This window comes from Carettochelys insculpta, chromosome 3 (assembly GCF_033958435.1).
Source record: "Carettochelys insculpta isolate YL-2023 chromosome 3, ASM3395843v1, whole genome shotgun sequence".
In the NCBI taxonomy this organism is placed as follows: Eukaryota; Metazoa; Chordata; order Testudines; family Carettochelyidae; genus Carettochelys; species Carettochelys insculpta.
This window is the reverse complement of record NC_134139.1, coordinates 36,918,443-36,929,726: the sequence shown is the minus strand read 5'-3', so window position 1 is coordinate 36,929,726 and position 11,284 is coordinate 36,918,443. Positions and strand designations below refer to the sequence as shown.

General features: G+C 46.8%; 1 protein-coding gene across 3 annotated transcripts in view; it reads left to right on the top strand.

The window, feature by feature from the left end:
• The first annotated feature begins 5,921 nt into the window (after positions 1–5,921).
• Positions 5,922–11,284, top strand: part of LRPPRC (leucine rich pentatricopeptide repeat containing) — a 160,854-nt gene continuing 155,491 nt past the window's right edge. For 2 of the 3 annotated variants that reach the window (XM_074989616.1, XM_074989615.1), the window contains exon 1: positions 5,922–6,079. In XM_074989616.1, the coding sequence (XP_074845717.1) occupies positions 5,952–6,079 (128 nt within the window). In that variant the 5' untranslated portion in view covers positions 5,922–5,951. The remainder of the gene's footprint in view (positions 6,080–11,284) is intronic. The other variant, XM_074989617.1, reaches the window with a different exon arrangement.

Genomic DNA, 11,284 nt, shown 5'->3' with positions numbered 1-11,284 from the left:
CACGGAAACTTAGTTTCCAAGGGGGTGCCAGCCGTGGTTGGGTGATGAGTGGCTCGTGACAGGCGAGCCCAAAGGCTCTGCTCTATAAACAGTGCAAAGAGCCCTCTGCTGAGCTCTCTCTTCCAACCCTGCTGTGTTCCTCCCAGGTCTCAGTGGAGCACTCCCTAGTGCGCCTTTCAAGGTACCTCCAGTCCTTCAGATTCTGATTTAACAGACTTTAGGCATTAATGGACACCCTTTCCCTCCTATTAGTCAGTTAAATCAAAGATTTATTGTATTCGCAAGTAAAGAAAGTTTTTAGTAATAGAAAGGAAGCTAGTCATGAATGAATAGGCTTTTATCCAACAAACATTTACGCATATGTTTAACTTTACGCATTTAAATAGTGCTGATATCATTAAGCACAAGCGTGTTTGCAGGACAGCCACCAGAATTATCAAGAGAGAAAAATGTCTTATGAAGTTTACAGAAAAAAGTTAAAATAGAATCACTCCCTTGGTCTGCCCCCCCTGCACCCCACCAAATAAAATAAAAGTAAAGTAACACACAGAACAACATTTTAAAGAGTAAAAAGAAAAAAAAACCAACTCGGCATGTATACAACCGGCAAACTGTCAAGGGGGCCGTAGGGCTGCTGAAGGCTGATATTTGGCAAATAAGCGACAATGATGACTTTGATGAGACCATAGCAGAAATAGGCTGGTGTAGCCAAACAAAATCTCCCCGCTACAGATCAGCTTTTGCCTCCCCTCTAAGGTGCCTCAGAGCACTGAACAGCAGTTAAACAGCACAGTCTTTGATGTCTCTCACTGAGGCCCAGATGTGCTGGCTCATCGTGACACTGACAAACAGAAAACACAGTTAGAGGGCTAGCAGGCTAACTGTCAATAAGGGGGGGCCTCAGGAAATCACCCCAGCTGGCACTGATGGATTTGATGCCCACACAGCCATCGCAGAAGAGAAATCTCTGCCCTTGTAAAAGAATGTCCTGTACTCCCAAATTGCTTATCTCCTGTCTTACAAGTGCAAATTAAGTAAGAATTGCCCTTGTAAAAACTGGCATCACAAAAGACAGACCAGTACGATCTGGCACCACAGATAAGAAAGAGAATACGTGACCTAGGGGGTATAAAGATGGGCTCAGCAGCACTCTGACTCTGAGTGCATTCCCACCAACTACCTGCTGGTCAGGTCAGGTGATTGCCTCCCAAGGTCCGCAACTGGGGACGCCCAACCTCGTATTCGTCTTTCCGTGGAATTGAGTGACCAATCCTGGCTTGGCTATGCAGGTATCGAGAGACGCAAGGAGCGTAAGATACACCCACATTAAGGTCTCCTTTTTGGTGTACACAGATAAAGAATTAGAGCTCTGTAACTAGATGTTGTTGTATTAAGATATCATTGTGTTAGATGGTAACAGATATCTTTGTATTGGATTGTAACGTAACCTGTTAACACCTGTACCCTGCTAGCATATAAGAAGTAGACAATAGCCTTTTGTAACCGTATGCTTATAACTGTAGCTTAAATAAACTTGTAACTAGTTAAGATCTAAGCCTGACTGCTGTTACTCTTTGTCACTGCAACACAGCCGGGACAATAAAAAGAACTTTAACCGTTTGGTTACCACAGCCTGGCCATTGGTGAGAGTGCCAGGAGCTCCCTGCTCCAGCAGTAAAAAACTGGGTTGTTTAGGACCCAGGAGAATATCTCACCGCACATTACCCGGCCACTGGCTAACAGCTGGCTAGGTTCTCCAGCTGACTTATTCCATTAGTGGTACTGGAATGCTACTAGGAGATACTAGTATATAGACTTGCACAGCTTTCTCTCTGTTACTGATTTATTCCTCTTGACTCATCATGAGAATTGTGTCTTAACTCTGCCTTGCATGTAAAAGGAGCAGAAGTGTCCCTCTAGGTAGCAAGGACAGTGCTTTGGGAGGATAAGACGGGCTACAGAGCAAAGTATACCACTCATGTGGTATTCCTCACACTCTCAGCTGGTGATGGGAAGGGGCAGAGGATGCAAGCTATTTACTTTCCCTTGCTCCCTGGTCATGAGGGGAAGGGAAGAAGAGCAAGCAGCATCCTGGTATGCATGGCTGTAGTCCCTCTTGCTGTCCCAAAATAGCGCCGTTCCTAGGCAGAAAGAAGCAGTTAGAAATAGCAATGTGGACATTGCAGGTTGAGCCCTCAAGCCCAACTGATGCACTGGCTCTCAATTTGAGTGGCTAACCAGAGATGTCATCCAAGCTGCTACGTCTACACTCTTATTTTTAAGGTGCTGGGCTTGCATAGAGCTAGCCCAAGTCTGTCTACACATGCTGGGAGACCTCTCAACAGTAGTGTAGACATAATTTAAAGGAATAGGCAATAGTTATCCCTTTTCCATCCGAGCAGCTAGTAAAATTTTGGAGCACAGGGCATGTTCCAGGTGAGACTAGACATTGATGATGGAGTCTGGTATTTTCATTGATACAATCTTGTTCATGTACAAGGAATGTATGAAGTCTTGCTTCTCTGAATGCAGTTGCCAAAGGCAAGGGGAGTAGGGCCCACAATGGGAAAAATATTTAGGCTCTTTTCAATTGAAATTAGCAGTGTAAATATGTTTGTGTATCTGGACTTAATTTGTTAGCTTACAGACGCACGCTTCTACAGACAGCACACCTGACCTAGAACTTTTCTAAGTGTTTCTCAGGGTCATGTGCTGTTTACCGACATTTGCTTTCTCTCTTTCTTGTCTCTGCCATCCATTCCCACCACCACGTTTGCCCAAAACAATATATGGCGAAAAAGCCCCCTCAGTTCCACACACTGTACAAAATTCCTGAGCAGGTTCACATAAATAATCATTTTCTGTTCAGTAGGGGATTGCGATTAAGTTAGCCTTACTGTTCCCACCCATCAACATCTTTGATGTTTTAACTCAACCCATAGTAATGTTTCACCCAGGTGAGGTCATAACATAGTAATAGGATCCTATGAATACAATAAATAGAGAGTGAAGATTTTCCCTACCTATATTTAAGTGGCGTGGAGGGAAGGGTTTTTTTTTTTCTCCTGTAATACTTGTTTAACTGAAATGTATGACAAACATTTGGGAGGAACTTCTCTCTGTGAAGGAAGGAGTATGTGGGCAGAGTTAATTCCTGACTGCAGTTTCCCAGTCCCCAAAGCCAGGTGACCATTGGAAATTGCATAACAGTAAGAATAATTCAAGATAAGGCACAGCCGTACCACACCCCCCCCAAACCACATGCCCACCACCGACATCCCTTGGTCTTGCCCCCCACACCCCCCACTCCCCCAAGCCCACCTGCGTCCTGCTGCCCACGCTGCAGCCTGGGGGCAGCAGGTCCCTCAGCTCCAGCCAGCAGTTGGGAACGCTGCTGCCGTCGCCATCTTGCCGCCCCTTACCCCTGTAGAAGTAACTACCTCCCTCTAAGCTCTCCTCTAAACTCCCCTCTCAAAACTCCCTCCTGTTAGCAACCACCCTGTTTGCAAGCTCCCTGGTTGCTTGCCAGCAGGGTTTAAAAGGCATAGGAATTAGACAACAGGAAAACTGTTTCAAGTTGGCACCTGGAAGCCCGTGGCTGTAGAGTCATGAGAGGCTGAAAAATCTTCTTTTTCTTTGCTAGTAACACAGCTGTGGGGTCTGTAAGCCTGTGTATACCCCTTTTTTTTTTGTGCTGCCTGGCACGTCTCCCTTGGCGGTCATGATTTTCAGGGGCTGGCTTCAGTTGGAGGTTTTTTAGCCCCTGCGGGGAAGTGTCCCTTGGTGGTCATGATTTTTCATAGCCAGGGGAAGTCTCCCTCGGCAGTCATGATTTTGGGTGCTGGCTGTAGTCTGGGTTCTTTTAGGTGGCCAGGGAAAGTCTCCCTCTACAGTCATGATTTTTGGGGCTGGCTATAGTCAGGGGGTCTTTTATCTGCCTGGGGAATGTCTCCCTTGGCGGACACAATTTTTGGTCAATGGAAGAAAACACTTTGTCACTAGAGATGGAGAGATAGATGTGTTAGTCTGTATTCTATCAAAACAAAAAAGCAGTCATGTAGCACTGTAAAGACTAACAATAATCACCTAATATATTATTTTGTTAGTCTTTTAGTGCTACATGACTGCTTTTTAGTTTTGTCACTAGAATGGCTGTCCTCTCAGACCAAAATTTTTATATAGGCTTTATCAAAGGCCAAAGAAGCTTGCTTCAGTCGGTGGTCTATTAGCCACCTGGGGGAAGTCTCCCTCAGAGGTCATGATTTGTGGGTGCTGGCTGTAGCCAGGGGTCTTTTAGCTGCCCTGAGCTGTACATGTTTCAATGAAAGCAATGCAGTAGCTATACAATTACCACAGCTCTAGAAGGAAGCCTTGCAGCAGGGAATATTCTTGTTCTGAGGGTCTTTTTTGGCAGGTCCAAACTAGGCTCTAGTCTGGGGTCTTTTTGCTGCACTGTGCCATAACTGTTTCAATGATTCATTTGAGTTTCAGTGCAGCAGCTGTGTCTACTTAAACATACTTAACATGGCAGGGGAAAGAGAGGAATGAGATGTGTCAACATGTCATCATATACCCACACCTACATGTGGGGCCAAAATGCTACAGGGCTCAGGAAACTGTGGTATAGGTTCCCACAATACACTGCTGCAGCATTCAATTTAAGCTACTTGTGTGCAGCAGCAGTTAAGTCAATTGCGTGGGGAGCATGTGGCAAGATGAAGATACTCAAAATGAAATGGATAAACCCAGCATTAAGAAATTGATTTTAGCTGATAGTGTAGACACATCCTTTAAAAGTCCCTAAGGTCAACTTTACTACTCCTGCTTTTCATCAATAATAACAACAAATTCAACCTTGCATGACCGAGGATAGTGCAGACAGAGCATCGTGAAATGCAGTGCTCTTGGCCTCCTGGAGGTGTCCCACAGTGCCCCAATGTAACTACGCTGGGCAGCATTTTCACCTCTGCTGCGCTCCGGGCTTGCACAGAGGAGCCTGAGGAAGTTTCCCTTGCGCTTCCGGTTTGTGCAGAGCCGGGAGTCGGCATGCAGCACACCTGGGCTACAGACCCTGGGTAAGAGAGAGAGACATCCCTAACTGCTGTAGGTAGCGGGGAAGCTGTCCATCTCCCCCGAGTGGCTTGTCCACATGGCAACAGCCCCTCCCACCACGATGCCGCTGGCGGGCCGCACAGCCCCTTCGCGGCACCCGGGAGCGGAGCAGAGCAGGAGCCCACAGCTCGGCTTCCCGCGCACAGACCGGTCTCGCCACGTGACACCTGAGCCCCACCCCCTCCCCGACGGCAGCCAAGCACGTACCGCCATCCCTAGCTCCGCCCCCAACACCGCCTCCAGGGAGGCGGGACAGTGAGCGTTGCGCCGGTGGGTTGGGCTTACAGCTTACCGAGGGGCGGGCGGCGAATCATTGCAGTCACATGACTTCCTCTGCCAAAGTGCGTGAGGAGAGACCTCACTGTGGACCCAACATGGGCCAGCCATGAACTGTCCAGTAATAAAGCGTGACGGCTGTAGGGGCGCCCGTCAGGCCAGCGCGGCGCTTTCTCCCTCTGTGTCCCATCATCCTTCCTGCCTGTCCCCGGTGTTTCCGTTCGCCTGTCGTTATTGGGCCCGGGCTACAAAACTTCGGGCACGTTTCTGCCCGGCCAATCAGCCTGTTCCAACGGAGACATCGGGTCACCAGTGTGCTGACCATGCCGAGGTGCTCCCATTGTGAAGGAGGAAAAGTCGGGTCGGCCAACAGCTATAACACCCTTGGACGAGTCAGTTCTAGGGCGGATGACGCTGTCATGCCCCTGCGGCTAGTGGGTTCTCTTTGTCAAGATAGGTTAGCCCGAGGGGGCGTGTCCTCTATCTCCCCCTCGGCTGGCTCCGGGTGGTTGAGTCTGGAGCGGTCACGTGCCCCTCCTGCTCACTGCGTGTGTGAGCGAATAATGGCTGCCCTGTTGCGTTCGGCCTGCCGGCTCCGGCCTCTCTGTTCCCGCCTTTTTCAGCTGTCCCGCGGAGCTGCTGTCTGCCGCCCTGTGCCCCTTGCTGCAGGGCTAGCGAGAGCCCCTGGCCGGTGAGTGCTCGGGCTCCTCACGGCGTCCGGGGAAGATAGAGGTGCTCGCCTGGGCCCCAGTGCAGGGGAAGGTCAAACCTGTGGCTTTGCCGCCTCCTTCTTCCATTCCCGGTCTGCGGCAGCCCAGTGCTTTTCCCGGGCAGCACTCCCCAGACGCCGCTGCCGCGTTCCTTTCTTTTGGGCCGTTTTGCTATTGCTTGGGTCTCCATGGGCGGTGTTGTCGCCTGGAGTCCCACGATCCCCCACCCCGCAGGCCCATTTGTGTCTGCAGAGCTCTGCCTGAGGCTGGAGGAGCCGGCCACGTGTTGCAGGGAGAACTCTTGGCCAGAGGGCGGCTCGGGATCCGGAAGCCTGAGCAGAGCAGTTTGGCTTGTGGCACGTGGAGAGAAAACTAAGTCTGCTAAAGCGTTCGTGATTTTTTTCCATATTACAGTAGTAGCCGCAGGTCCCTATGAAACTTGCCTGTGGTATGCTAGGAGGTGCACATAGGATGGGATTGCGTCCCTCCCGAAGGGTTTATTTATAGTCATAGAGGAGAAAAAATGATGAGGAGACGTGAAGTGATTCATTCTAGGTCATACAGCAGCTGAGAACTAGGAAGAGAACTCGGGATGGTTTTACCTCTCTTCATTCTTGACCAGAAGACCATACTGCCTTGTTTCTGATTCTTTTGGGGAATATTCTAATGTCCTTGTGGTTCGTTCCAGTTTCCACCACTCGGTGGGGTGTTCATGTATTTTGTGTCAATTCTATTATTATTCTGAATGCATTAAAATATCATGGATACCATACAGAGAAAAATGGAGACACCAGACAAGACTTTCTGTTGTTCAAAGGTGCCTCAGTCAACTTTTAGGTATTACATATTTTCAGAATTCAAGTTCACCTGCCTAATTTGGAAGTCCTTAAACTTTGGCTGGAAAGGTTCTCAAGGGCTGTGGTTACACTTGGCCAAACCTTCGAAATGGCTATGCTAATGGCCAAATTGAAGAATACTAATGAGGTGCTGAACTGAATATTCAGTGCCTCCTTAGCATTCGCACGCTTCCAGCTGCGGTGCTTCGAAAGCAATGCTTTCGAATGCTCATGGCTCTGCGTGGCTACACAGGAGTCCTTTTCAAAAGGACCCCGCATGTTTTGAAATCCCCTTGTTCCCCTCAGCTGAGAGGAATTAGCATGGCCATTTTGAAGGTTTGGCCAGGTGTGGCCACAGCTAAGATACCTAAGTTTCTCCTAGTGAGCATGCATGTAACCATTAATCTAGATACATGTGAACCTGTTTGTCACTCGCATATCAGTGGGACTGCCTAGGAGGTGTTCTCTCACCTATTTCCCCCCAAGAATGTGATCTGTGAGGTATTCTGAGCATGCCTAAACTTTTTTTGCAAAATGGCTGGGTAAGAAGCCATTTTTAGGCTAATATATAGGATAGTTGACTGCGATGTTTGCAGGTCTGGATTCAGTTTCTCCTCACTCTCCTTTCTGGTGAAGAAGGGGTTTGAACTTGTTTCCTGTCTCACATGGGTGCTTCTGGTGTGCCTCAGTCCTTCTCTCTTGTGGAAGTTCTTCCATTATATGGCCCCTCTTTGTCTAGAAAAACAGTGTTTAGCAGCGGTGGTGAGGATCTATGTGACTGTTTGAGTCTGCAGCTTCTCTCATGGCTTATCCATTTAATATTGGATTTGTATGGTTGATTGCAGTAACCGCATGTCAGTCTATTTCCAAATTCTTGAGTCTGAGCGTTTTTCCTTCTAAGTCCAAGTTCTTTTGCATGGTTTGCACATATAGTATCTAAGGATGATGTGCCCTGTCGTAGCAATTGTCGCCAGGTATTTTGATCTGATGTAGATTCTCAAGATTTTGGATCAATGCTGAAGTTTTCTCATGGCATTTTTGCGTGTATCCTTGGGTCTGAGTTTCGGTCTTCTTGTTCTCAACCCACATAACAGCTCATCAAAGAGGATTTCTTTGGGAAGACGTTCATCACCCATTCTTTTCACATTACCAAGCCAGCGTAATCTTCTGCTGTTGCGGATCACTATGAGGCCGAGTATGCCAGATCTTGACAGTATAACTTCTTAAATATACACTGGCTAGAGTGTGTGTGACTCCCTTGTCCTTTGGATAAGGAATCATTCATCTGAGAAATGGTAAGTAGATGGTCCAGTCTTCTCATCAGGAAGGGAGGGGAATCCTGTCTGAATGTCCTGAGCTTTAAGGTGAAGGCTCTGAGGATGCAGTCACGTAGCTCCTGTTGCAAGAAATGCCAGAGGGAAAGCCTGTAGAAGAAGGCGGCTGACTGGGAATCACCTCCAGAGTTAGGTATTTATGGGATGCTGCATGTGCCATGCTCCCTTTTCTCAGCTTTTCCTGTTGTCTTGCTTAGGCAGGTCTGTATTTCGCAAGCTCCCTTTTGTGGAGGTCCCTTTCTGGGAGCCAGATATTCTCACACAGCAGCGGATTCCATTGGGTGGCAAGGTGCCTAATGGATATGCATGAAAACAGCTAAGGCGCTGTGTAGATGTGGCTTATAGATGCATTCTTTAGGCATTTTCACTGTAAAACACTACAAATGCTCATAAATGAGTAATGAATGGGTAAGATAGGAGGTGCAAGATAAGATACAGTTCTCATGTAGCTATGGAGTAAGGCACATTGATATTCTTATTCTTCCATGGCTGTGTCTACACTAGCTCCCTACTTCGAAGGGTGGCAGGAGATTATCAATGAAGTGCTATGCTGCATATGCAGCACTTCGTTAAGCTAATTCACCCCCGCTGCAACTTGGAAGTTTGAAGTGTTTAAACTTTCCACAGGGGAGAATTAGCTTAATGAAAGTTCTGAATATACAGCGCAGCACTTCATTGATAATCTTCTGACAGTCTACATACCATCCTCCTTTCAAAGTAGGGATGTCACGTAGACACAGTCCATGAGACCCATGCAGCACGTTGGTCTTGCATCAATCACATAACTAACTTTACAACTTTGAGACAACTGAGGTTTTTCTCATAGGCAGGTAACAACCCATTGTCTCTGCTGTGAAGATGCAGCCCTTGGGTATCAGCAGGTTCCAGTGCTGATACAAATGGTCCATAGAAGCTTTAATCTTACTGTGTTGTGCTCAACACAAGCTGTGGGCTGAATCTCACTGCAGTTCCTCTGTTGTATGGGAAGAGTAGCTTTCCTTAAGTTGTCCTCAATTATTTTAGTCAAAAAGGAGAGCATTTCTGCACAGGTAAGAGAGCTATAATTAATGATTTTGAAGGGGTATCAGTAACTACAAAACTGGGTTTCAACAGAGGGGTTCGTTAAAGCAAAAAGCCCTCAAAAATGTGTTTAATCAGTGGCAAGGAGTACTGTAATATCTACAGACCACTGAACCACTTGAGAAATGGGGGGAAAAGATGCACTCACAGATTTCCTTTGAGTATGTTTTAGGCACAGGCTCAGTCTTGTCACTTTCCTGACAGAGCCAGTTTTTAATTTAGAGCACTGAGTGGGAAACATTGAGGTGAAGGCTGAAAAATTTCTAGTCCTCTTATTGGCTATGGCTACACTGCCCCTCCCTTTCAGAGGGGGCATGTAAATGTAGCAGATTGAAAATGCTAAGGAGGCACTGATATGAATATTCATCACTCCATTTGCATAACAGCCACCAATCACTGCACTGGAAGTGCTGCTTCCAAAATGCAAAATAGCAATGTAGACAGAGTTCCTTCAAAAGGAAGCACCGCTTTCGAGAACACCCTTCTAATTTTTGGGGGGGAAAAGAGTGCTTTGGAGAGTAGAGCTTCCTTTTGAAGGAACTCTGTCTTTACAGCTGTTTTGTATTTCAAAAGCAGCACTTTCAACATGGCAGGTGGCTGCCATTATGCAAATAAGGTGCTGAATATTCATATCAGCACCTGAAGGGCAATGTAGACGTAGTCATTGTGAAAAAGGCTTTGAAATTTTAAACTTTTCAGTAAGATTGAAAGCTTTTTCTAATTTTTCCCCAAAAGGATGGGTTACTGTTCCTTGGATCTGCTCAGGGATGGCTTTGGTGAAACCTGCTGAGGAGGGGTGTTCAGTGCTACTGATGACAATGTTTTTGTGAATGCCATCTCTATCACTCAACTGCTTCAAGTCAGCTTTAGGGATGGTTCATAAAAACAATCTTACTAATCCTTCCCAAAGTCCCATCTTGGAGGGATATAAGAAGTCTATAAAATCCTTATTCACTTTCGCCACGCTATTCGGATACATCTACACCACAGAGATTTTTTTGAAAGAAGCCCTACCAGAAGATCTGTTCTGAAAGAACTTCCTTCAAAAGAGTGCATCCACACACAAAAAAACAGATCAAGACAGTGATCTGCTCTTTCAAGAGAGCATCCACACAGCCCCCCCACTCTTTCGAAAGAGCAGACCAGGGATTGAAAAATCAGGCCCCATGAGAACTGCTCTTTTGGGATTTAAAAAAAAAAAAAAGCCACAGCTCTTTGGGGGAGGGGAATGAAAAAAGCCTGTGGAGCATCTACACATGTTGTCTTTCAAAAGCTTCTTTTGAAAGGGGGCACTCTTCCTGAAGTGGGAAAGGAAGAGTGATTTTGAAAGGAGTGTCTCTTATTCTTTCGATTTACTTTTGGAAGAAGTGTGTGTGTGTGTGTGTGTGTGTGTGTGTGTGTAGATGCTCTGCTGGATCTTTCGAAAGAGCCCCCTTATTTCAAAAAATCTTTCAAAAGAACTTGACAGTGCAGATGCAGCCTTCATGAAGTGTGGTTCATCTGTTGACAAAGTACAAGAGCTACTGGTCACCTATTGAAATTTATAGGCAGCAGGTGTAAAAGAAACTAGTGCATCTTCACACTGTGCACAGGTATTCTGTGGAACTTACTTCCAGGGCACGTACTGAAGTCCAGAAGTGAAAAAAGAAATAGGAAAGTTTAGGAAGGTGAAGGGCCCCAAAGGCTATTGGCAACACTGGTCGGGGATGCAGTTCAGTCCTCTGGGGAACACTTACAGGGCCCTGACTGCCTCAAGCTAGGAGAGGGTACCTGGAGACTGATAACTTGGTCATTGCCCTGTTCTGTTCATTCCTTTGAAGCATTTAGGGCTGGCTACTGGTATAAGACGATACTGGACTGGATAGACCAGGCGTCTGACTCAGTACAGTAAATGCTTGTTTTTACGGACCCCAATTTAGAGGACTTCTGGAATGAC